Source organism: Pristiophorus japonicus, chromosome 21 (genome assembly GCF_044704955.1).
Source record: "Pristiophorus japonicus isolate sPriJap1 chromosome 21, sPriJap1.hap1, whole genome shotgun sequence".
NCBI classification, from domain to species: Eukaryota; Metazoa; Chordata; class Chondrichthyes; family Pristiophoridae; genus Pristiophorus; species Pristiophorus japonicus.
This window is the reverse complement of record NC_091997.1, coordinates 33,790,131-33,818,009: the sequence shown is the minus strand read 5'-3', so window position 1 is coordinate 33,818,009 and position 27,879 is coordinate 33,790,131. Positions and strand designations below refer to the sequence as shown.

At 47.7% G+C, this 27,879-nt stretch overlaps 1 protein-coding gene across 2 annotated transcripts in view; it reads right to left on the bottom strand.

Annotated features, from left to right (window-relative positions):
* The window catches only part of skap1 (src kinase associated phosphoprotein 1), a 641,866-nt gene that overhangs the window by 146,742 nt on the left and 467,245 nt on the right, over positions 1-27,879 (bottom strand). For both annotated transcript variants that reach the window (XM_070864573.1, XM_070864574.1), the window contains exon 12: positions 4,413-4,525. In XM_070864573.1, the coding sequence (XP_070720674.1) occupies positions 4,413-4,525 (113 nt within the window). The remainder of the gene's footprint in view (positions 1-4,412; positions 4,526-27,879) is intronic.

The window sequence follows — 27,879 nt, the reverse complement described above, 5'->3', positions numbered from 1 at the left end:
ACGGCCTGGCTCTGATTTTAAGGTGATGCCCCCTTGTTCTGGACTTCTCCCACCAGAGGAAGCAGTTTCTTTCGATCTACTCCATTGAGTCCTTCAATCATCTTAAACACCTCAATTAGGTCAGCCCCTCAATCTTCTGCACTGGAGGGAATACAGGTGAGGTTGGAAGCCTTTTCTCTCTCCTGCTCCTCTCTCCCGCCCATCTCCCTCAGGCTCCCATTCCACCCACTCGCCTCTATCCTCGCTCGCTCCGTCTCTCATCGCTTCCCACCCACCCTCAGGTCTCCCCCGGCTCCCCCCTCTGTCCCCCAGCTCGAGTTTGGCGCTCGCACCAAACGCAACAGCGAGCGCACATTACCGTCACGTTTCCCGTTCCCCGGGGGGCCGGGCGAAAGGATGAGATGTCTTAGACGTGCGTCGTGGATTTTTTTCCCCCGGTCTTTGATTAGAAGTTAGGAGATAATCTTACGTGCGAATATATAGCAATGAGTCACTTGTGCTTGTTTCACTAGACCAGAAACCAAATCAGACGCCTCACAGTCAGACTCAAATACATCGGCCCCACCGTCTGATATATCGCACATTGCCCATAACGCTCTCTGTCTTTGTGTATACACAATATACAGAATCCCCAATAACATCTCTGCGCTGTGACATCTCTGCACAACAACCCAGAGGTTGGGCTACAGAGAGCGGGGGGAGAGGGAATGAGAGTGAGAGCGTGAAACATAGAAACATAGAAAATAGGTGCAGGAGTAGGCCATTTGGCCCTTTGAGCCTGCACCTCCATTCAATGAGTTTATGGCTAAACATGCAACTTCAGTACCCCATTCCTGCTTTCTCGCCATACCCCTTGATCCCCCTAGTAGTAAGGACTACATCTAACTCCTTTTTGAATGAGTGAGAGTGAGTGAGAGAGTGAGAGTGAGAGAGTGAGACAGAGTGAGACAGAGAGTGAGAGAGAGTGAGAGAGAGAGAGAGAGAATGTGAGAGAGAGTGATTTGAGTGTGAGTTGAGCGTGCGAGAGATTGGTCTACAGAGAGTGTGCGAGAGGCGAGAGTGCGCGCGTGTATGAGAGAGAGAGACAGAGAGAGGGAGAGAGAGACAGAGAGAGAGAGAGAGAGAGACATAGAAACATAGAAAATAGGGGCAGGAGTAGGCCAAGAGAGAGAGCGAGAGAGACACAGAGAGAGAGAGGGGGAGAGACAGAGAGAGAGAGACAGAAAGAGAGAGAGACACTCCTAATGCATAATGATCGGGAAATCACTGGTCTGTTCCCGCAGCTCGATGTGATGCATTGTCGGTGTCAGGCTCCTTGTATGGGTTAGAAACACAAGTAGTTACTCAAGCTCGCCAATCACCATGGTGCATCTCTTTCGCCAGCCTTCTGTCACAGGCTAATGGACCAATCAATTCAAGCCTTTGTGCAGCATAGGTGACCTGAAGTTGAACTGGTGAATAATCACTCGAGATGGTAAAATCACTGGCAGCCCTGTGCAGATTACAGGCAGCCTGTAGGGGTTTGGTATTGTGGCTGAGCCAGTCCAGGATGGAGAGGGAGAATGCATTTTCTCTCCCTGCCTGATGCTTAAGTAGATAATTAAACAAACATTTGTACCATACATCACGTGTTCATTGGCTGCTTTAAGCCGGCACTGATATGACGGGAGAGTATCCAGGTACTGTACTGCATTGCTAATTATTTGTTAATAAACTCACGGTAAGGACATTGGTAAGTCCGCATTGCGATCGCCAGGCCGGGCCCAGTGTCCGTGACCCAGGACGGCCCCCATGACACTAATCGTACCCCCAAAACCCAAAGTCACAAGGTTGTGGGTTCAAGTCCCACTCCAGGGGCTTGAGCACAAAAAAATCCAGGCTGACACTCGCAGTGCAGTGCTGAGGGAGTGCTGCACTGTCGGAGGGGCAGTACTGAGGGAGCGCCGCACTGTCGGAGGGGCAGTACTGAGGGAGCGCTGCACTGTTGGAGGGGCAGTGCTGAGGGAGCGCCGCACTGTCGGAGGGGCAGTGCTGAGGGAGCGCCGCACTGTCGGAGGGGCAGTACTGAGGGAGCGCCGCACTGTCGGAGGGGCAGTGCTGAGGGAGCGCCGCACTGTCGGAGGGGCAGTGCTGAGGGAGCGCTGCACTGTCGGAGGGGCAGTGCTGAGGGAGCGCCGCACTGTCGGAGGGGCAGTGCTGAGGGAGCGCCGCACTGTGGGAGGGGCAGTACTAAGGGAGTGCCGCACTGTCGGAGCGACCGTCTTTCAGATGCGAAGTTAAACCGAGGCCCCATCTGTTCTCTCAATTGGATGTAAAACATCCCCGGTATCCTGGGGCCAATATTTATCCCTCAATCAACATCACAAAAACATATTATAAGAACATAAGAAATAGGAGCAGGAGTAGGCCATACGGCCCCTCGAGCCTGCTCCGCCATTCAATAAGATCATGGCTGATCCGATCATGGACTCAACTCCACTTTCCCGCCCACTCTCCATAACCCCTTATCCCCTTATCATTCAAGAAATTGTCTATTTCCGACTTAAATTTATTCAATGTCCCAGCTTCCATAGCTCTCTGAGGCAGCGAATTCCACAGATTTACAACCCTCTGAAAGAAGAAATTTCTCCTCATCTCTGTTTAAATGAGCGGCCCTTTATTCTAAGATTATGCCCTCTAGTTCTAGTCTCCCCCATCGGTGGAAACATCCTCTCTGCATCCACCTTGTCAAGCCCCCTCATAATCGTATACTTTTCGATAAGATCACCTCTCATTCTTCTGAATTCCAATGATTACAGGCTCAACCTTTCCTCATAAGTCAACCCCCTCATCCCAGGAATCAACCTAGTGAACCTTCTCTGAACTGCCTCCAAAGCAAGTATAGAAACATAGAAAATAGGTGCAGGAGTAGGCCATTCGGCCCTTCGAGCCTGCACCACCATTCAATAAGATCATGGCTGATCATTCCCTCAGTACCGCTTTCCTGCTTTCTCTCCATACCCCTTGATCCCCTTAACAGTAAGAGCCATATCTAACTCCCTCTTGAATATATCCAATGAACTGGCATCTCTGCGGCAGGGAATTCCACAGGTTAACAACTCTCTGAGTGAAGAAGTTTCTCCTCCTCTCAGTCCCAAACTGCCTGCCCCTTATCCTAAGACTGTGTCCCCTGGTTCTGGACTTCCCCAACATCGGGAACATTCTTCCTGCATCTAACCTGTCCAGTCCAGTCAGAATCTTATATGTTTCTATGAGATCCCCTCTCATCCTTCTAAACTCCAGTGTATAAAGGCCCAGTTGATCCAGTCTCTCCTCATATGTCAGTCCAGCCATCCCTGGAATTAGTCTGGTGAACCTTCGCTGCACTCCCTCAATAGCAAGAACGTCCTTCCTCAGATTAGGAGACCAAAACTGAACACAATATTCCAGGTGAGGCCTCACCAAGACCCTGTACAACTGCAGCTTGACTTGCCTGCTCCGATACTCAAATCCCCTTGCTATGAAGGCCAACATACCAGTTGCCTTCTTCACCGCCTGCTGTACCTGTATGCCAACTTTCAATGACTGATGTACCATGACACCCAGGTCTCGCTGCACCTCCCCCTTTTCCTAATCTGCTGCCATTCAGATATATTCTGCCTTCGTGTTTTTGCCCCCAAAGTGGATAACCTCACATTTATCCACATTATACTGCATCTGCCATGTATTTGCCCACTCATCTAACCTGTCCAGGTCACCCTCAGCCTCTTAGCGTCCTCCTCACAGCTCACACCGCCACCCAGCTTAGTGTCATCTGCAAACTTTTATATCAAGTATATCTGGGTCATTATCACATTGCTGTGTGTGGGAGTTTGTTGTGCGCAAATTGGCTGCTGCATTTCCCACATTACAACAATGACTACACTCCAAAAGTACTTAATTGGCTGCAAAGCGCTTTGAGACGTCCGGCGGTCGTGAAAGGCGCTATTTAAATGCAAGTCTTTATAAAAGGGGCATGTGGCTCTGTGAGGATACTGGATTCCCTGGACACGGAGGGTACAGGAAGCCACGACCTTCGGACTCAGAGGCTCGAGTGCGACTCACTGTGAAAGAGGCAGGACTGTGCGGGGCTGCGATATTCCCCCACGGTTGAACATACTCGGTAATACACTCACTGCGCTCAGGCTCACACATGAACGGCCACCTTGGACAGACGTCAGTGCGACCAGTGGGCTCCATCGGCGACTAATTAATGAATGACTCCATTACCATTATCGTTGGGTTCCGAGCGTGTTCGCTGCCTGGCGCCAACCATCGACCGCCGTCGCGCATCGCGCTCAATGCCCGCGGCTAACGACCACGATGCCGAGAGGGAGGGAGGGAGCAGCAGGCACGCATCACCAACAGAGTAAATGATTCATTCGCTGCCTTACCTTGCTGAGGATGTGAATCAAATCTCCTCGTTTAAACGACAGCTCGTCAGCCTCCTCGCTGCTGCAATCCCAGAGTCCCTGGTAGAAGCTTGCGTAATCGACACCGGTGTCTCCTTTATAAAAATGAGAAGGAGGCCTTGTAACGACTGCGAGATTTATTCCAGCCATTAAATGCCCTTTATTAATGAACCAATGCGGCGTAAGTGGGAGTGTGGCAGGTTGTAGCTGAGCAGGAAAGTGGATCGAGCGACAGGTGACACAGGTTGCGGTGTTCAATCGAGGGCGCCTCTCCTGAGCTACCACCAACCACGCTCCCGTGCGCCCATTATCGCTGTTCAATCACCTCTGAGAAGCGTCTTAAGCAGCGTGGCAGCATTGCACTCCACATTACAACAGTGACTACACTCCAAAAGCGCTTCACTGGCTGTAACCCAGGTCACTGATTGGAGTGTGGGCAGGTACAGCAGGAGCGGCGAGGTCAGGGCGAAGGAGCGGCGAGTGATCGCGGAGGGACGTGATCGGGGCCCAGGAGAGGCGAGGGCCCAGGGGCAGCACGGGCCAGCCCACACTGCGATATGTGTGCGCACTAGGTGCGTGCAGCAGGGCTGGTCTCCAGTCGTCCTGGTTGACCCTTGCCACTGGATCAAGCCCGTGTGGTGGCTGATGTGCAATGGCCAACACACGTTAAACAATTCCACGCACAAGCATCTTCCACCCTTCAACATGTAGTTTGGGATCTGGAATATTAGGTCCTTCATTGAAACACTCATTGAGCTCATCCCTTTTTGGCGCGTAAGCGGGTCATTCTCGATGCGAGGGATTGCCGAAGCAGAAGCGTCTTAAGTCAAGGGGGGGCCGACTATGAGCCAGGGCAAGTCAGCTCCAATCGGGCTGGACGAATTCCCCGCGCCTGGAAGTTTTTTGGGAAGGGAGGTTGGGAGCAACGCTTCCCAGCTGGGAGAAAGAATTCGGAGTCTGAGAGGTGGGAACAGCGCTGGAGACACCCTCGAAGACCACTGGCTCCTCCTGTCGCCTCTCCGTGGGGTTAGTGCGCGCACAGCGGAGCGTTGAGCTGGCGTGACGTGGGCACCGCGCGGCGACAGCAAGACTAACCAGGACAATTAAAGGTTATTTCTCTCAGCCAGGCCAAGCCAAGGGCACTGCCTTTGGCTCGAGCGACTCCTGGGGAAGGGGCGATGAGGCAGGAAATGATCAGCCAGCGGTCCTGGTCCCCGACGCCCATTCACACGATTGGCACTGGACGCAGCCCTGACATCACATGCCAGCTCGCTCAACAGCCCCATCCCAAGGTTCAGCTGTCGTTAGAAACAGAGGACTTGCATTTATACAGCACCTCAGGAGGTCCCAACGCGCTTTACAGACAATGAAGCACTTGTTCAAGCGTGTGTCACTGTGGTAATGTATTGAAACGTGGCAGCCAATTCGCGCACAGCAAGCTCCCACAAACATCAATGAACAGATTATCTGTTTTAGTGATAAGAGTTCTGAAGAAGAGCCATTGACCTGAAACGTTAACTCTGTTTCTCTCTGCTGCTGCCTGACCGGCTGAGTTGGTGGAGAGAGATAAGTGTTGGGCAGGACACCGAGTAAAACTCTGCACAGCCAATGATCTACTTTGAAGTATAATCACTGTTCTAGGAAAATAATTAGCTAATTAGTCTGATATACCCCACACCCTTCACTGTAACACTGGTATACCCCACACCCCTCACTGTAACACTGATATACCCCACAACTCTCATTGTAACACTTGTATACCCCACACCTCTCACTGTAACACTGATATACCCCACAACTCTCATTGTAACACTTGTATACCCCACAACTCTCACTGTAACACTGGTATACCCCACACCCCTCACTGTAACACTGGTATATCCCACACCCCTCTCTGTAAAACTGGTATACCCCACACCCCTCACTGTAACACTGGTATACCCCACACCCCTCACTGTAACACTGGTATACCCCACACCCCTCACTGTAACACTGGTATATCCCACACCCCTCTCTGTAACACTGGTATACCCCACACCCCTCACTGTAACACTGGTATACCCCACACCCCTCACTGTAACACTGATATACCCCACACCCCTCACTGCAACACTGATATACCCAACTCTCACTGTAACACTGATATAGCCCACGCCTCTCACTGTAACACTGATATACCCCACACCCCTCACTGTAATGCTGATATACCCCACACCCCTCACTGTAACACTGATAAGAACATAAGAAATAGGAGCAGGAGTAGGCCACCTGGCCCCTCGAGCCTGCTCCGCCATTCAATAAGATCATGGCTGATCTGATCATGGCCTCAACTCCACTTCCCTGCCCGCTCCCCATATCCCTCGACTCCCTTATCGCTCAAAAATCTGTCTGTCTCCGCCTTAAATATATTCAATGACCCAGCCTCCAAAGCTCTCTAGGGCAGAGAATTCCACAGATTTACGACACTCAGAGAAGAGGGACATGGATTGAAACCTCGGTGCGCAGCCTGGGGGGCTCCGTGGAACAGCGCTGGAGACGCCCCTCGAAGACCGCTGGCTCCTCCTGTCGCCTCTCCGTGGGGTTGGTGCGCGCACAGCGGAGCATCGAGCTGGCATGGCGTGGCACCGCGCAGTGACAGCAAGACTAACCAGGACAATTAACGGTTATTTCTCTCAGTCAGGCCAGCCAAGGACATTGCCATTGGCTGTGCAGAGTTTTACTCGGTGTCCTGCCCAACACTTATCTCTCTCCACCAACTCAGCCGGTCAGGCAGCAGCTGTGGAGAGAGAAACAGAGTTAACGTTTCAAGTCGATGACTCTTCGTCAGAACTCTTATCACTAAAACAGATAATCTGTTCATTGATGTTTGTGGGAGCTTGCTGTGTGCAAATTGGCTGCCACATTTCAATACATTACCACAGTGACTACGCTTGAAAAAGTGCTTCATTGTCTACAAAACGCTTTGTGATGTCCTGAGACACTGTATAAATGCAAGTTCTCTGGAAGTTTTAAATGGGCGGCCCCTTATTCTAAGACTATGTCCCCTAGTTTCAGTTTCCCCTATGAGTGGAAATATCCTCTCTGCATCCACCTTGTCGAGCCCCTTCATTATCTTATAATTTTCAATAAGATCACCTCTCATTCTTCTGAACTCCAATGTGCATAGGCCCAAACTACTCAACCTATCCTCATAAGTCAACCCCCTCATTTCTGGAATCAAGCTCGTGAACCTTCTCTGAACAGCCTCCAATGCAAGTATATCCTTCTTTAAATACGGAGACCAAAACAGTACTCTAGGTTTGGCCTCACCGATACCCTGTACAGTTGTAGCAGGACTTCTCTGCTTTTAGACTCCATCCCTCTTACAATCAAGGCCAACATTTCATTTGTCTTCCTGATTACTTGCTGTACCTGCATACTAACGTTTTGTGTTTCATGCACAAGGACCCCCAGGCCTCTCTGTACTGTAGCACTATGCAATTTTTCTTCACTTAAATTATAATTTGCTTTTCTATTATTTCTGCCAAAGTGGATAACTTCACATTTTCCGACATTATACTCCATCTGCCAAATTTTTGCCCACTCACTTAGCCTGTCTATATCCCTTTGCAGAATTTTTGTGTCCTCCTCACAATTAGCTTTCCCACCCATCTTTGTATCATCAGCAAACTTGGCTACATTACACTCGGTCCCTTCATCCAAGTCATTAATGTAGATTGAAAATAGTTGAGGACCCAGCACCGATCCCCCTGTGGCACCCCACTAGTTACTGTTTGCCAACCGGAAAATAACCCATTTATCCCGACTCTCTGTTCTCTGTTAGTTAGCCAATCCTCTATCCATGCTAATATATTACCCCCAACCCCGTGAACTTTTATCTTGTGCAGTAACCTCTTATGTGGCACCCTATCGAATGCCTTCTGGAAATCCAAATACACCACATTCTCCGGTTCCCCTTTATCCATCCTGCTCGTTACATTCTCAAAGAACTCCAGCAAATTTGACACACATGATTTCCCTTTCATAAAACCATGCTGACTCTGCTTGATTGAATTATGCTTTTCCAAATGTCCTGCTACTGCTTCCTTAATAATGACTCCAGCATTTTCCCAACCACAGATATTAGGCTAACTGGTCTATAGTTTCCTGCTTTCTGCCTGTCTCCTTTTTTAAATAGGTGCTTTACATTTGCAGTTTTACAATCCACTGGGGCCGCCACAGAATCCAGGGAATTTTGGTAGATTACAACCAATGCATCCACTATCTCTGCAGCCACTTCTCCTAAGACCCTAGGATGTAAGCCATCAGGTCCAGGGGAGTTGTCTGTCTTTAGTCCCATTATTTTACCGAGTACTACTTCATTAGTGATAGTGATTGTATTATGTTCCTTCCTCCCTATAGCCATTTGATTATCCATTATTAGGATGTTTTTAGTGTCTTCTACTGTGAAGATCGATACAAAGTATTTGTTCAACATCTCTACCATTTCCCTGTTCTCCATTATTAATTCCCCAGCTCAGCCTCCAGGGAACCAACATTTACTTTAGCCACTCTTTTCCTTTTTATGTACCTGTAGAAACTCTTCCTATCTGTTTTTATATTTTGTGCTAGTTTACTTTCATAATCTATCTTCCCTCTCAATCATTTTTTTAGTCGTTCTCTGCTGGCTTTTAAAAATTTCCTAATCCTCTGGCCTCCCACTAGTCTTGTTTCCCGAGTTAGCCACGGATAGTTATCCCTTCTCTTACAGTCTATCTTTCTCATTGGGATATATTTTGTTGCGATATACCCCACACCCCTCACTGTAACACTCTCTCATACACATCAGAGAATGATGCAGCACAGAAGGAAGCCATTTGGCCCTTGATGCTCTTTGAAATAATGAGCAAACTTGGATTTATATAATCGTTCGCGACTTTAAGACATAGAAAAGCACTGAGGGGTGCCCTGATAAAAGTCTTTAAGATAATGAAAGGGTTTAATAAGTTAGTCATAAAAGAAGTTTCCACTTGTGGGGGAGACCAAAACTAGAGCCAATAAACATAGAAACATAGAAAATAGGTGCAGGAGTAGGCCATTCGGCCCTTCGAGCCTGCACCGCCATTCAATAAGATCATGGCTGATCATTCCCTCAGTACCCCTTTCCTGTTTTCTCTCCATATCCCTTGATCTCTTTAGCCGTAAGGGCCATATCTAACTCCCTCTTGAATATATCCAATGAACTGTCATCAACAACTTCCTGCGGCAGGGAATTCCACAGGTTAACAACTCTCTGAATGAACAAGTTTCTCCTCATCTCAGTCCTAAATGGCCCTTATACTAAGACTATGTCCCCTGGTTCGGACTTCCCCAACATTGGGAACATTTTTCCCGCATCTAACCTGTCCAGTCCCGTCAGAATCTTATACGTTTCTATGAGATCCCCTCTCATCCTTCTAAACTCCAGTGAATAAAGGCTCAGTTGATCCAGTCTCTCCTCATATGACAGTCCAGCCATCCCTGGAATCAGTCTGGTGAACCTTCGCTGCACTCCATCAATAGCAAGAACGTCCTTCCTCAGATTAGGAGACCAAAACTGAACACAATATTCCAGGTGAGGCCTCACCAAGGCCCTATACAACTGCAGTAAGACCTCCCTGCTCCTATACTCGAATCCCCTAGCTATGAAGGCCAACATACCGTTTACCTTCTTCACCGCCTGCTGTACCTGCATGCCAACTTTCAATGACTGATGAACCATGACACCCAGGTCTCGTTGCACCTCCCCTTTTCCTAATCTGCCGCCATTCAGATAATATTCTTCCTTTGTGTTTTTGCCCCAAAAGTGGATAACCTCACATTTATCCACATTATACTGCATCTGCCATGCATTTGCCCACTCACCTAACCTGTCCAAGTCACCCTGCAGCCTCTTAGCGTCCTCCTCACAGCTCACACCGCCACCCAGTTTAGTGTCATCTGCAAACTTGGAGATATTACACTCAATTCCTTCATCTAAATCATTAATGTATATTATAAAGAGCTAGGGTCCCAGCACTGAGCCCTGCAGCACTCCACTAGTCACTGCCTGCCATTCTGACAAGGACCCATTTATCCCACTCTCTGCTTCTTGACTGCCAACCCAGTTCTCTATCCACGTCAGTACATTACCTCCAATACCATGTGCTTTGATTTTGCACACCAGTCTCTTGTGCGGGACCTTGTCAAAAGCCTTTTGAAAGTCCAAATACACCACATCCACTGGTTCTCCCTTGTCTACTCGGCTAGTTACATCCTCAAAAAATTCCAGTAGATTCGTCAAGCATGATTTCCCTTTCATAAATCCATGCTGACTTGGACTGATCCTGTCACTGCTTCCAAATGTGCTGCTATTGCATCCTTAATGATTGATTCCAACATTTTACCCACTAAATATAAAGGACAGTCACTAATAAGCCCAATGGGGAATTCAGGAGAAACCTCTTTCCCCAGAGAGCGGTGAGAATGTGGAACTCGCTGCCACAGGGAGGGGTTGAGATGAATAGTATCGATGTATTTAAGGGGAAGCTGGATAAACACATGAGGGAGAAAGGAATAGAAGGATATGGTGATGGGGTGAGATGGAGAGGGGGTGGGAGGGGCCTGGTGTGGAGCATTAACCCCGGCACGGACCCGTGGGGCCCAATGGTCTGTTTCTGGGCTGTAAATTCTATGTAAAACTGGTGGCGTGAAAGAATTTAATTTTTTTTATTTTTCATATTCCGTCCTTCGAAGCCGTGAATCCGACGTTTCTACGCACTAATTAGGGTCCTAAACATTAATGTGCGGTAAATTAGAATGGGTAAAAATAGAATACAAGACTGAAAACACTTCGTATTAGTTCTGTGTTTTGACGCTGTGTTGCAATTAACTGTTATGCCTTTCACAAGAATTTAATAGCTGTTTCAAGGTCGATAAAGTTGCATATTAAAAAAAAATTGTATTTCTCATGATGAATTTTGGCAATGTTGATCATAAAGAGAAAATTCTTGTGCTTGGTGCCTGCAGCCCGAGGCGTACACAGTATTTCACAGAGCAGCGCGGAACCTGGGGGAGTCGGCAGCCAGCACAGACTCTCTCGCACACGGAATGATACCCACGTAGGGACAGGGGGGGGGGAAACATCGCCTCTGCCTCAGTATCACTGATTACTTAATAGCTTTCTTGTCGGCTGTTTCAGTAAATACAAGATGGATGGAGATTTTATGGTAATGCAATATGCCCCGTGCCTCTGGACGATGGCAAGCAGAGTTCAAGGCAGGCTAATCAGCCCAGACTTGGCTCTGCCGCAGCAAACAGCAGAACAAGCCCACACAGGCTGGGGGTGGGAGGGGAGAGGGGCGGGGGGCGTGGGGAGGGAGGGAGAGAGGGGGAGGGGCAGGAGAGATAGGCGGGGGAGGGGGAGCGGGTTGGGGGGCAGGGGCTTGGTGAAGGAGGGAGGAGGAGGGACGGGGGGAGGATGGGGGAGGAGAAACGCGGGGGAGGGGGAGGGAGGGAGGGGGAGAGAGGGGGAGGTAGGAGGGTCGGGGGGAGGGAAGAGGGGCGGGGGGAGGGGGAGGGAGGAGGGTGGGAGTGGGAGGGAGGAGGAGGGAGGAGGGAGGAGTGGGAGGGAGGAGGAGGGAGGAGGGAGGAGCGGCGAGGAGGGGGGAGGGAGGAGGGAGGAGTGGTGGGGGGAGGGAGGAGGGAGGAGTGGTGGGGGGTGGGAGGAGTGGCGGGGGGGAGGGAGGAGAGAGAAAACCCACACATTGATTTTTTTTGTTCTATATGCTGTCAGAGAATAGAAACAAACATTTGGTTTTGAAGACAGTTCCATCCTAATTCTTGGATTATGAGGATGCTATCGGGCCTAATGTGCACTTTGTGGCTCTTTGCATCTTAGTCCAGTCCTATATCGGATTTTACAGCCCAGAAACAGGCCATTGGGCCCCGCGGGTCCGTGCCGGGGTTTATGCTTCACACCAGCCCCCTCCCACCCCTCTCCATCTCACCCCATCACCATAACCCTCTATTCCCTTCTCCCTCATGTGTTTATCTAGCCTCACCATAAATGCTATTCACCTCAACCCCTCCCTGTGGCAGCGAGTTCCACATTCTCACCGCTCTCTGGGTAAAGAAGTTCCTCCTGAATTCCCCATTGGATTTCTTGGTGACTATCTTGTTATGTATGTAAACAATGTAATTGTGTAAGACTTGTCACCAGAGGGCGCAACTGTTGGAGGCCCAAGGGTCACCTGCACACCTCGTGCAAGGGAGCATAAAAGGATGTCTGCCATGCTGCTTATGCACTCTGGCGTTGTATTAAAGAGACTAAGGTCACATCAGTTTTAGCTCACAGTACTCAGTCTTGTGGCGTTCTTCCATACTTAACACATCTTATATTGATGGCCTCTGTATTCATCCCTCCTGAGCATCCGTGATAATGATCGCTCAGCCGTCAGTGGCCGTGCCTTCTGTTGCCTGGGTCCCAAGCTCTGGAACTCCCTCCCTGAACCTCTCCGCCTCTCTCCCTCTTTAAAACCTACCTCTTTGACCAAGCTTTTGGTCACCAGCGCTAATTTCTATTTAATGCGGCTCACTGTCAAATTTTTTATCTCATAATACTCCTGTGAAGCATCTTGGGATGTTTCACTACATTAACGATGCTATATAAATACAAGTTGTTGTTGTTGTTGTATAGTTTCTCCTGCATCCTCCTCTCCTCTCATGCTGGGGTGTGGGTTTCCATGGGCACCCAGGCATTCTGGGATGCATTGCTCATGTGCCAGGCCGGTGAATGTTGGCAGGCTATTCACATCGAAGGGGAAACAGTTTGTGGGGCTGCGGGGAAAGATTGGGATGGATTGGATCGCTCTATCGCAGAGCCGACACAGGCACGATGGGCCGAATGGCCTCCTCCTGCGGCGTGCAAATTTACGGTTGGTTGAAAAGGTTTTCTTTCAATTATTTCGCCATGACACGCCCGCGACTGTACACAACTCAAGGACAGCGAGCGGACAATAGAGGAATGGTGGCAAGAGCGCCCAAGGGTAGAGGTCATCGCGGGTTTTGAGAGATGAACTCAAACTGCACGCGTTGCACCTGGGAATGACCACAGCCCGCAATCTGCCACAGACATCCATCGGACACACCGCCTTGTAATTTCCACCAGATACAGCATCCCTTACTCTCCACATAAATCACACACGGCCCACAATTAAATGCCAGCCTATAATCATCTTCCTGGAACCCCTTATTCCATATGTAAATCAGCCACCTGGTTTAAATTCCAGCCGGTAACTCACTCCCGGATATCCGTTATTCTATATATAACCCCCGAACCCCTCAATTAGATCCCAGCCTGTAACTCACTCCCGGCAATCCGTTATTCGATATATAAACCCCCCGAACCCCTCGATTAGATCCCAGCCTGTAACTCACTCCCAGGTATCCGTTATTCTATATATAAACTCCCCGAACCCCTCGATTAGATTCCAAACTGTAACTCACTCCCGGGTATCCATTATTCGATATGTGAACCTCCCGAACTCCTCGATTAGATTCCAGCCTGCAACTCACTCCCGGGTATCGGTTATTCTATACATAATCCCCACGAACCCCTCGATTAGATTGCAGCCAGTAACTCACTCCCGGGTACCTGTTATTCTAAATATAAACCCCCCAAACCCCTCGATTAGATCCCAGCCTGTAACTCACTCCCAGGTATCCGTTATTCTATATATAAACTCCCCGAACCCCTCGATTAGATTCCAAACTGTAACTCACTCCCGGGTATCCATTATTCGATATGTGAACCTCCCGAACTCCTCGATTAGATTCCAGCCTGTAACTCACTCCCAGGTATCCGTTATTTTATATATAAAGCCCCCGAACCCCTCGATTAGATTCCAGCCTGCAACTCACTCCCGGGTACCTGTTATTCTATATATAAACCCCCGAACCCCTCGATTAGATCCCAGCCTGTAACTCACTCCCGGGTATCTGTTATTCTATATATAAACCCCCGAACTCCTCGATTAGATCCCAGCCTGTAACTCACTCCCGGGTATCTGTTATTCTATATATAAACCCCCGAACGCCTCGATTAGATCCCAGCCTGTAACTCACTCCCATGTACCTGTTATTGTATACATAACCCCCCAAACCCCTCGATTAGATCCCAGCCTGTAACTCACTCCCGGGTATCTGTTATTCTATATATAAAACCCCCCCGAACCCCTTGATTAGATTCCAGCCTGTAACACACTCCCGGGTACCTGTCATTCTATATATAAACCCCCCAAACCCCTCGATTAGATCCCAGCCTGTAACTCATTCCCGGGTATCTGTTATTCTATATATAAACCCCCAAACCCCCCGATTAGATCCCAGCCTGTAACTCACTCCCATGTACCTGTTATTGTATATATAAACCCCCGAACCCCTCGATTAGATCCCAGCCTGTAACTCACTCCCGGGTATCTGTTATTCTATATATAAACCCCCGAACCCCCCGATTAGATCCCAGCCTGTAACTCACTCCCATGTACCTGTTATTGTATATATAAGCCCCCAAACCCCTCGATTAGATTCCAGCCTGTAACTCACTCCCGGGTATCTGTTATTCTATATATAAACCCCCAAACCCCTCGATTAGATCCCAGCCTGTAACTCACTTCCGGGTATCTGTTATTCTATATATAAACCCCCAAACCCCTCGATTAGATCCCAGCCTGTAACTCACTCCCGGGTATCTGTTATTCTATATATAAACCCCCGAACCCCCCGATTAGATCCCAGCCTGTAACTCACTCCCATGTACCTGTTATTGTATATATAAACCCCCGAACCCCTTGATTAGATTCCAGCCTGTAACTCACTCCTGGGTATCTGTTATTCTATATATAAACCCCCCGAACCTCTCGATTAGATCCCAGCTTGCAACTCACTCCCGGGTATCCGTTTTTCTATATATAAACCCCCCGAACCCCTCGATTAGATCCCAGCCTGTAACTCACTCCCGGGTATCTGTTATTCTATATATAAACCCCCGAACCCCTCGATTAGATCCCAGCCTGTAACTCACTCCCGGGTATCTGTTATTCTATATATAAACCCCCGAACCCCCCGATTAGATCCCAGCCTGTAACTCACTCCCATGTACCTGTTATTGTATATATAAACCCCCAAACCCCACGATTAGATTCCAGCCTGTAACTCACTCCCGGGTATCTGTTATCCTATATATAAACCCCCAAACCCCTCGATTAGATCCCAGCCTGTAACTCACTCCCGGGTATCTGTTATTCTATATATAAACCCCCGAACCCCCCGATTAGATCCCAGCCTGTAACTCACTCCCATGTACCTGTTATTGTATATAAACCCCCGAACCCCTTGATAAGATTCCAGCCTGTAACTCACTCCTGGGTATCTGTTATTCTATATATAAACCCCCCGAACCTCTCGATTAGATTCCAGCCTGTAACTCACTCCCGGGTAGCGGTTATGCTATACATAATCCCCACGAACCCCTCGATTAGATTGCAGCCAGTAACTCACTCCCGGGTACCTGTTATTCTATATATAAACCCCCCAAACGCCTCGATTAGATCCCAGCCTGCAACTCACTCCCAGGTATCCGTTATTCTATATATAAACTCCCCGAACCCCTCGATTAGATTCCAAACTGTAACTCACTCCCGGGTATCCATTATTCGATATGTGAACCTCCCGAACTCCTCGATTAGATTCCAGCCTATAACTCACTCCCAGGTATCCGTTATTTTATATATAAAGCCCCCGAACCCCTCGATTAGATTCCAGCCTGTAACTCACTCCCGGGTACCTGTCATTGTATATATAAACCCCCGAACCCCTCGATTAGATTCCAGCCTGTAACTCACGACCAGTTACCTGTTATTCTATATATAAAACCCCCCCGAACCCCTTGATTAGATTCCAGCCTGTAACACACTCCCGGGTACCTGTCATTCTATATATAAACCCCCCAAACCCCTCGATTAGATCCCAGCCTGTAACTCACGACCAGTTACCTGTTATTCTATATATAAAACCCCCCCGAACCCCTTGATTAGATTCCAGCCTGTATCACACTCCCGGGTACCTGTCATTCTATATATAAACCCCCCAAACCCCTCGATTAGATCCCAGCCTGTAACTCATTCCCGGGTGTCTGTTATTCTATATATAAACCCCCAAACCCCCCGATTAGATCCCAGCCTGTAAATCACTCCCATGTACCTGTTATTGTATATATAAACCCCCGAACCCCTCGATTAGATCCCAGCCTGTAACTCACTCCCGGGTATCTGTTATTCTATATATAAACCCCCGAACCCCCCGATTAGATCCCAGCCTGTAACTCACTCCCATGTACCTGTTATTGTATATATAAGCCCCCAAACCCCTCGATTAGATTCCAGCCTGTAACTCACTCCCGGGTATCTGTTATTCTATATATAAACCCCCAAACCCCTCGATTAGATCCCAGCCTGTAACTCACTTCCGGGTATCTGTTATTCTATATATAAACCCCCAAACCCCTCGATTAGATCCCAGCCTGTAACTCACTCCCGGGTATCTGTTATTCTATATATAAACCCCCGAACCCCCCGATTAGATCCCAGCCTGTAACTCACTCCCATGTACCTGTTATTGTATATATAAACCCCCGAACCCCTTGATTAGATTCCAGCCTGTAACTCACTCCTGGGTATCTGTTATTCTATATATAAACCCCCCGAACCTCTCGATTAGATCCCAGCTTGTAACTCACTCCCGGGTATCCGTTTTTCTATATATAAACCCCCCGAACCCCTCGATTAGATCCCAGCCTGTAACTCACTCCCGGGTATCTGTTATTCTATATATAAACCCCCGAACCCCTCGATTAGATCCCAGCCTGTAACTCACTCCCGGGTATCTGTTATTCTATATATAAACCCCCGAACCCCCCGATTAGATCCCAGCCTGTAACTCACTCCCATGTACCTGTTATTGTATATATAAACCCCCAAACCCCACGATTAGATTCCAGCCTGTAACTCACTCCCGGGTATCTGTTATCCTATATATAAACCCCCAAACCCCTCGATTAGATCCCAGCCTGTAACTCACTCCCGGGTATCTGTTATTCTATATATAAACCCCCGAACCCCCCGATTAGACCCCAGCCTGTAACTCACTCCCATGTACCTGTTATTGTATATAAACCCCCGAACCCCTTGATAAGATTCCAGCCTGTAACTCACTCCTGGGTATCTGTTCTTCTATATATAAACCCCCCGAACCTCTCGATTAGATTCCAGCCTGTAACTCACTCCCGGGTAGCGGTTATGCTATACATAATCCCCACGAACCCCTCGATTAGATTGCAGCCAGTAACTCACTCCCGGGTACCTGTTATTCTATATATAAACCCCCCAAACCCCTCGATTAGATCCCAGCCTGCAACTCACTCCCAGGTATCCGTTATTCTATATATAAACTCCCCGAACCCCTCGATTAGATTCCAAACTGTAACTCACTCCCGGGTATCCATTATTCGATATGTGAACCTCCCGAACTCCTCGATTAGATTCCAGCCTATAACTCACTCCCAGGTATCCGTTATTTTATATATAAAGCCCCCGAACCCCTCGATTAGATTCCAGCCTGTAACTCACTCCCGGGTACCTGTCATTGTATATATAAACCCCCGAACCCCTCGATTAGATTCCAGCCTGTAACTCACGACCAGTTACCTGTTATTCTATATATAAAACCCCCCCGAACCCCTTGATTAGATTCCAGCCTGTAACACACTCCCGGGTACCTGTCATTCTATATATAAACCCCCCAAACCCCTCGATTAGATCCCAGCCTGTAACTCACTCCCGGGTATCTGTTATTCTATATATAAACCCCCAAACCCCCCGATTAGATCCCAGCCTGTAACTCACTCCCATGTACCTGTTACTTTATATATAAATCCCCGAACCCCTCGATTAGATCCCAGCATGTAACTCACTCCCGGGTATCCGTTATTCTATATATAAACCCCCCCGAACCCCTCGATTAGATCCCAGCCTGTAACTCACTCCCATGTACCTGTTATTGTATATATAAACCCCCGAACCCCTCGATTAAATCCCAGCCTGTAACTCACTCCCGGGTATCTGTTATTCTATATATAAACCCCCGAACCCCCCGATTAGATCCCAGCCTGTAACTCACTCCCATGTACCTGTTATTGTATATATAAGCCCCCAAACCCCTCGATTAGATTCCAGCCTGTAACTCACTCCCGGGTATCTGTTATTCTATATATAAACCCCCAAACCCCTCGATTAGATCCCAGCCTGTAACTCACTTCCGGGTATCTGTTATTCTATATATAAACCCCCAAACCCCTCGATTAGATCCCAGCCTGTAACTCACTCCCGGGTATCTGTTATTCTATATATAAACCCCCGAACCCCCCGATTAGATCCCAGCCTGTAACTCACTCCCATGTACCTGTTATTGTATATATAAACCCCCGAACCCCTTGATTAGATTCCAGCCTGTAACTCACTCCTGGGTATCTGTTATTCTATATATAAACCCCCCGAACCTCTCGATTAGATCCCAGCTTGTAACTCACTCCCGGGTATCCGTTTTTCTATATATAAACCCCCCGAACCCCTCGATTAGATCCCAGCCTGTAACTCACTCCCGGGTATCTGTTATTCTATATATAAACCCCCGAACCCCTCGATTAGATCCCAGCCTGTAACTCACTCCCGGGTATCTGTTATTCTATATATAAACCCCCGAACCCCCCGATTAGATCCCAGCCTGTAACTCACTCCCATGTACCTGTTATTGTATATATAAACCCCCAAACCCCACGATTAGATTCCAGCCTGTAACTCACTCCCGGGTATCTGTTATCCTATATATAAACCCCCAAACACCTCGATTAGATCCCAGCCTGTAACTCACTCCCGGGTATCTGTTATTCTATATATAAACCCCCGAACCCCCCGATTAGATCCCAGCCTGTAACTCACTCCCATGTACCTGTTATTGTATATAAACCCCCGAACCCCTTGATAAGATTCCAGCCTGTAACTCACTCCTGGGTATCTGTTATTCTATATATAAACCCCCCGAACCTCTCGATTAGATTCCAGCCTGTAACTCACTCCCGGGTAGCGGTTATGCTATACATAATCCCCACGAACCCCTCGATTAGATTGCAGCCAGTAACTCACTCCCGGGTACCTGTTATTCTATATATAAACCCCCCAAACCCCTCGATTAGATCCCAGCCTGCAACACACTCCCAGGTATCCGTTATTCTATATATAAACTCCCCGAACCCCTCGATTAGATTCCAAACTGTAACTCACTCCCGGGTATCCATTATTCGATATGTGAACCTCCCGAACTCCTCGATTAGATTCCAGCCTGTAACTCACTCCCAGGTATCCGTTATTTTATATATAAAGCCCCCGAACCCCTCGATTAGATTCCAGCCTGTAACTCACTCCCGGGTACCTGTCATTGTATATATAAACCCCCGAACCCCTCGATTAGATTCCAGCCTGTAACTCATGACCAGTTACCTGTTATTCTATATATAAAACCCCCCCGAACCCCTTGATTAGATTCCAGCCTGTAACACACTCCCGGGTACCTGTCATTCTATATATAAACCCCCCCGAACCCCTCGATTAGATTCCAGCCTGTAACTCACTCCTGGGTATCTGTTATTCTATATATAAACCCCCCGAACCTCTCGATTAGATTCCAGCCTGTAACTCACTCCCGGGTAGCGGTTATGCTATACATAATCCCCACGAACCCCTCGATTAGATTGCAGCCAGTAACTCACTCCCGGGTACCTGTTATTCTATATATAAACCCCCCAAACCCCTCGATTAGATCCCAGCCTGCAACTCACTCCCAGGTATCCGTTATTCTATATATAAACTCCCCGAACCCCTCGATTAGATTCCAAACTGTAACTCACTCCCGGGTATCCATTATTCGATATGTGAACCTCCCGAACTCCTCGATTAGATTCCAGCCTATAACTCACTCCCAGGTATCCGTTATTTTATATATAAAGCCCCCGAACCCCTCGATTAGATTCCAGCCTGTAACTCACTCCCGGGTACCTGTCATTGTATATATAAACCCCCGAACCCCTCGATTAGATTCCAGCCTGTAACTCACGACCAGTTACCTGTTATTCTATATATAAAACCCCCCCGAACCCCTTGATTAGATTCCAGCCTGTAACACACTCCCGGGTACCTGTCATTCTATATATAAACCCCCCAAACCCCTCGATTAGATCCCAGCCTGTAACTCACTCCCGGGTATCTGTAATTCTATATATAAACCCCCAAACCCCCCGATTAGATCCCAGCCTGTAACTCACTCCCATGTACCTGTTACTTTATATATAAACCCCCGAACCCCTCGATTAGATCCCAGCCTGTAACTCACTCCCGGGTATCCGTTATTCTATATATAAACCCCCCCGAACCCCTCGATTAGATTCCAGCCTGTAACTCACTCCTGTGTATCCGTTTTTCTATATATAAACCCCCCCGAACCCCTCGATTAGATCCCAGCCTGTAACTCACTCCCGGGTATCTGTTATTCTATATATAAACCCCCGAACCCCCCGATTAGATCCCAGCCTGTAACTCACTCCCATGTACCTGTTATTGTATATATAAACCCCCAAACCCCTCGATTAGATTCCAGCCTGTAACTCACTCCCGGGTATCTGTTATTCTATATATAAACCCCCAAACCCCTCGATTAGATTCCAGCCTGTAACTCACTCCCGGGTATCTGTTATTCTATATATAAACCCCCAAACCCCTCGATTAGATCCCAGCCTGTAACTCACTCCCGGGTATCTGTTATTCTATATATAAACCCCCGAACCCCCCGATTAGATCCCAGCCTGTAACTCACTCCCATGTACCTGTTATTGTATATCTAAACCCCCGAACCCCTTGATTAGATTCCAGCCTGTAACTCACTCCTGGGTATCTGTTATTCTATATATAAATCCCCAAACCCTCGATTAGATTCCAGCTTGTAACTCACTCCCGGGTATCCGTTATTCTATATATAAACACCCTGATCCCCTCGATTAGATTCCAGCCTGTAACTCACACCCGGGTATCTGTTATTCTATATATAAAACCCCAAACCCCTCGATTAGATCCCAGCCTGTAACTCACGACCAGTTACCTGTTATTCTATATATAAAACCCCCCCGAACCCCATGATTAGATTCCAGCCTGTAACACACTCCCGGGTACCTGTCATTCTATATATAAACCCCCCAAACCCCTCGATTAGATCCCAGCCTGTAACTCACTCCCGGGTATCTGTTATTCTATATATAAACCCCCAAACCCCCCGATTAGATCCCAGCCTGTAACTCACTCCCATGTACCTGTTACTTTATATATAAACCCCCGAACCCCTCGATTAGATCCCAGCCTGTAACTCACTCCCGGGTATCCGTTATTCTATATATAAACCCCCCCGAACCCCTCGATTAGATTCCAGCCTGTAACTCACTCCTGGGTATCCGTTTTTCTATATATAAACACCCTGATCCCCTCGATTAGATTCCAGCCTGTAACTCACTCCTGGGTATCCGTTTTTCGATATATAAACCCCCCCGAACCCCTGGATTAGATTCCAGCCTGTAACTCACTCCCGGGTATCCGTTTTTCAATATATAAACCCCCCGAACCACTCGATTAGATCCCAGCCTGTAACTCACTCCCGAGTATCTGTTATTCTATATATAAACCCCCGAACCCCTCGATTAGATCCCAGCCTGTAACTCACTCCCGGGTATCTGTTATTCTATATATAAATCCCTGAACCCCTCGATTAGATCCCAGCCTGTAACTCACTCCTGGATATCTGTTATTCTCTATATAAACCCCCCGAACCTCTCGATTAGATTCCAGCCTGTAACTCACTCCCGGGTAGCGGTTATGCTATACATAATCCCCATGAACCCCTCGATTAGATTGCAGCCAGTAACTCACTCCCGGGTACCTGTTATTCTATATATAAACCCCCCAAACCCCTCGATTAGATCCCAGCCTGTAACTCACTCCCGGGTATCCGTTATTCTATATATAAACCCCCCCGAACCCCTCGATTAGATTCCAGCCTGTAACTCACTCCTGTGTATCCGTTTTTCTATATATAAACCCCCCCGAACCCCTCGATTAGATCCCAGCCTGTAACTCACTCCCGGGTATCTGTTATTCTATATATAAACCCCCGAACCCCCCGATTAGATCCCAGCCTGTAACTCACTCCCATGTACCTGTTATTGTATATATAAACCCCCAAACCCCTCGATTAGATTCCAGCCTGTAACTCACTCCCGGGTATCTGTTATTCTATATATAAACCCCCAAACCCCTCGATTAGATTCCAGCCTGTAACTCACTCCCGGGTATCTGTTATTCTATATATAAACCCCCAAACCCCTCGATTAGATCCCAGCCTGTAACTCACTCCCGGGTATCTGTTATTCTATATATAAACCCCCGAACCCCCCGATTAGATCCCAGCCTGTAACTCACTCCCATGTACCTGTTATTGTATATCTAAACCCCCGAACCCCTTGATTAGATTCCAGCCTGTAACTCACTCCTGGGTATCTGTTATTCTATATATAAATCCCCAAACCCTCGATTAGATTCCAGCTTGTAACTCACTCCCGGGTATCCGTTATTCTATATATAAACACCCTGATCCCCTCGATTAGATTCCAGCCTGTAACTCACACCCGGGTATCTGTTATTCTATATATAAAACCCCAAACCCCTCGATTAGATCCCAGCCTGTAACTCACGACCAGTTACCTGTTATTCTATATATAAAACCCCCCCGAACCCCTTGATTAGATTCCAGCCTGTAACACACTCCCGGGTACCTGTCATTCTATATATAAACCCCCCAAACCCCTCGATTAGATCCCAGCCTGTAACTCACTCCCGGGTATCTGTTATTCTATATATAAACCCCCAAACCCCCCGATTAGATCCCAGCCTGTAACTCACTCCCATGTACCTGTTACTTTATATATAAACCCCCGAACCCCTCGATTAGATCCCAGCCTGTAACTCACTCCCGGGTATCCGTTATTCTATATATAAACCCCCCCGAACCCCTCGATTAGATTCCAGCCTGTAACTCACTCCTGGGTATCCGTTTTTCTATATATAAACACCCTGATCCCCTCGATTAGATTCCAGCCTGTAACTCACTCCTGGGTATCCGTTTTTCGATATATAAACCCCCCCGAACCCCTCGATTAGATTCCAGCCTGTAACTCACTCCCGGGTATCCGTTTTTCAATATATAAACCCCCCGAACCACTCGATTAGATCCCAGCCTGTAACTCACTCCCGAGTATCTGTTATTCTATATATAAACCCCCGAACCCCTCGATTAGATCCCAGCCTGTAACTCACTCCCGGGTATCTGTTATTCTATATATAAATCCCTGAACCCCTCGATTAGATCCCAGCCTGTAACTCACTCCTGGATATCTGTTATTCTATATATAAACCCCCCGAACCTCTCGATTAGATTCCAGCCTGTAACTCACTCCCGGGTAGCGGTTATGCTATACATAATCCCCACGAACCCCTCGATTAGATTGCAGCCAGTAACTCACTCCCGGGTACCTGTTATTCTATATATAAACCCCCCAAACCCCTCGATTAGATCCCAGCCTGCAACACACTCCCAGGTATCCGTTATTCTATATATAAACTCCCCGAACCCCTCGATTAGATTCCAAACTGTAACTCACTCCCGGGTATCCATTATTCGATATGTGAACCTCCCGAACTCCTCGATTAGATTCCAGCCTGTAACTCACTCCCAGGTATCCGTTATTTTATATATAAAGCCCCCGAACCCCTCGATTAGATTCCAGCCTGTAACTCACTCCCGGGTACCTGTCATTGTATATATAAACCCCCGAACCCCTTGATTAGATTCCAGCCTGTAACTCACTCCTGGGTATCTGTTATTCTATATATAAATCCCCAAACCCTCGATTAGATTCCAGCTTGTAACTCACTCCCGGGTATCCGTTATTCTATATATAAACACCCTGATCCCCTCGATTAGATTCCAGCCTGTAACTCACACCCGGGTATCTGTTATTCTATATATAAAACCCCAAACCCCTCGATTAGATCCCAGCCTGTAACTCACGACCAGTTACCTGTTATTCTATATATAAAACCCCCGCGAACCCCTTGATTAGATTCCAGCCTGTAACACACTCCCGGGTACCTGTCATTCTATATATAAACCCCCCAAACCCCTCGATTAGATCCCAGCCTGTAACTCACTCCCGGGTATCTGTTATTCTATATATAAACCCCCAAACCCCCCGATTAGATCCCAGCCTGTAACTCACTCCCATGTACCTGTTACTTTATATATAAACCCCCGAACCCCTCGATTAGATCCCAGCCTGTAACTCACTCCCGGGTATCCGTTATTCTATATATAAACCCCCCCGAACCCCTCGATTAGATTCCAGCCTGTAACTCACTCCTGGGTATCCGTTTTTCTATATATAAACACCCTGATCCCCTCGATTAGATTCCAGCCTGTAACTCACTCCTGGGTATCCGTTTTTCGATATATAAACCCCCCCGAACCCCTCGATTAGATTCCAGCCTGTAACTCACTCCCGGGTATCCGTTTTTCAATATATAAACCCCCCGAACCACTCGATTAGATCCCAGCCTGTAACTCACTCCCGAGTATCTGTTATTCTATATATAAACCCCCGAACCCCTCGATTAGATCCCAGCCTGTAACTCACTCCCGGGTATCTGTTATTCTATATATAAATCCCTGAACCCCTCGATTAGATCCCAGCCTGTAACTCACTCCTGGATATCTGTTATTCTATATATAAACCCCCCGAACCTCTCGATTAGATTCCAGCCTGTAACTCACTCCCGGGTAGCGGTTATGCTATACATAATCCCCACGAACCCCTCGATTAGATTGCAGCCAGTAACTCACTCCCGGGTACCTGTTATTCTATATATAAACCCCCCAAACCCCTCGATTAGATCCCAGCCTGCAACACACTCCCAGGTATCCGTTATTCTATATATAAACTCCCCGAACCCCTCGATTAGATTCCAAACTGTAACTCACTCCCGGGTATCCATTATTCGATATGTGAACCTCCCGAACTCCTCGATTAGATTCCAGCCTGTAACTCACTCCCAGGTATCCGTTATTTTATATATAAAGCCCCCGAACCCCTCGATTAGATTCCAGCCTGTAACTCACTCCCGGGTACCTGTCATTGTATATATAAACCCCCGAACCCCTCGATTAGATTCCAGCCTGTAACTCATGACCAGTTACCTGTTATTCTATATATAAAACCCCCCCGAACCCCTTGATTAGATTCCAGCCTGTAACACACTCCCGGGTACCTGTCATTCTATATATAAACCCCCCAAACCCCTCAATTAGATCCCAGCCTGTAACTCACTCCCGGGTATCTGTTATTCTATATATAAACCCCCAAACCCCCCGATTAGATCCCAGCCTGTAACTCACTCCCATGTACCTGTTACTATATATATAAACCCCCGAACCCCTCGATTAGATCCCAGCCTGTAACTCACTCCCGGGTATCCGTTATTCTATATATAAACCCCCCCGAACCCCTCGATTAGATTCCAGCCTGTAACTCACTCCTGGGTATCTGTTATTCTATATATAAACCCCCCGAACCTCTCGATTAGATTCCAGCCTGTAACTCACTCCCGGGTAGCGGTTATGCTATACATAATCCCCACGAACCCCTCGATTAGATTGCAGCCAGTAACTCACTCCCGGGTACCTGTTATTCTATATATAAACCCCCCAAACCCCTCGATTAGATCCCAGCCTGCAACTCACTCCCAGGTATCCGTTATTCTATATATAAACTCCCCGAACCCCTCGATTAGATTCCAAACTGTAACTCACTCCCGGGTATCCATTATTCGATATGTGAACCTCCCGAACTCCTCGATTAGATTCCAGCCTATAACTCACTCCCAGGTATCCGTTATTTTATATATAAAGCCCCCGAACCCCTCGATTAGATTCCAGCCTGTAACTCACTCCCGGGTACCTGTCATTGTATATATAAACCCCCGAACCCCTCGATTAGATTCCAGCCTGTAACTCACGACCAGTTACCTGTTATTCTATATATAAAACCCCCCCGAACCCCTTGATTAGATTCCAGCCTGTAACACACTCCCGGGTACCTGTCATTCTATATATAAACCCCCCAAACCCCTCGATTAGATCCCAGCCTGTAACTCACTCCCGGGTATCTGTAATTCTATATATAAACCCCCAAACCCCCCGATTAGATCCCAGCCTGTAACTCACTCCCATGTACCTGTTACTTTATATATAAACCCCCGAACCCCTCGATTAGATCCCAGCCTGTAACTCACTCCCGGGTATCCGTTATTCTATATATAAACCCCCCCGAACCCCTCGATTAGATTCCAGCCTGTAACTCACTCCTGTGTATCCGTTTTTCTATATATAAACCCCCCCGAACCCCTCGATTAGATCCCAGCCTGTAACTCACTCCCGGGTATCTGTTATTCTATATATAAACCCCCGAACCCCCCGATTAGATCCCAGCCTGTAACTCACTCCCATGTACCTGTTATTGTATATATAAACCCCCAAACCCCTCGATTAGATTCCAGCCTGTAACTCACTCCCGGGTATCTGTTATTCTATATATAAACCCCCAAACCCCTCGATTAGATTCCAGCCTGTAACTTACTCCCGGGTATCTGTTATTCTATATATAAACCCCCAAACCCCTCGATTAGATCCCAGCCTGTAACTCACTCCCGGGTATCTGTTATTCTATATATAAACCCCCGAACCCCCCGATTAGATCCCAGCCTGTAACTCACTCCCATGTACCTGTTATTGTATATCTAAACCCCCGAACCCCTTGATTAGATTCCAGCCTGTAACTCACTCCTGGGTATCTGTTATTCTATATATAAATCCCCAAACCACTCGATTAGATTCCAGCTTGTAACTCACTCCCGGGTATCCGTTATTCTATATATAAACACCCTGATCCCCTCGATTAGATTCCAGCCTGTAACTCACACCCGGGTATCTGTTATTCTATATATAAAACCCCAAACCCCTCGATTAGATCCCAGCCTGTAACTCACGACCAGTTACCTGTTATTCTATATATAAAACCCCCCCGAACCCCTTGATTAGATTCCAGCCTGTAACACACTCCCAGGTACCTGTCATTCTATATATAAACCCCCCAAACCCCTCGATTAGATCCCAGCCTGTAACTCACTCCCGG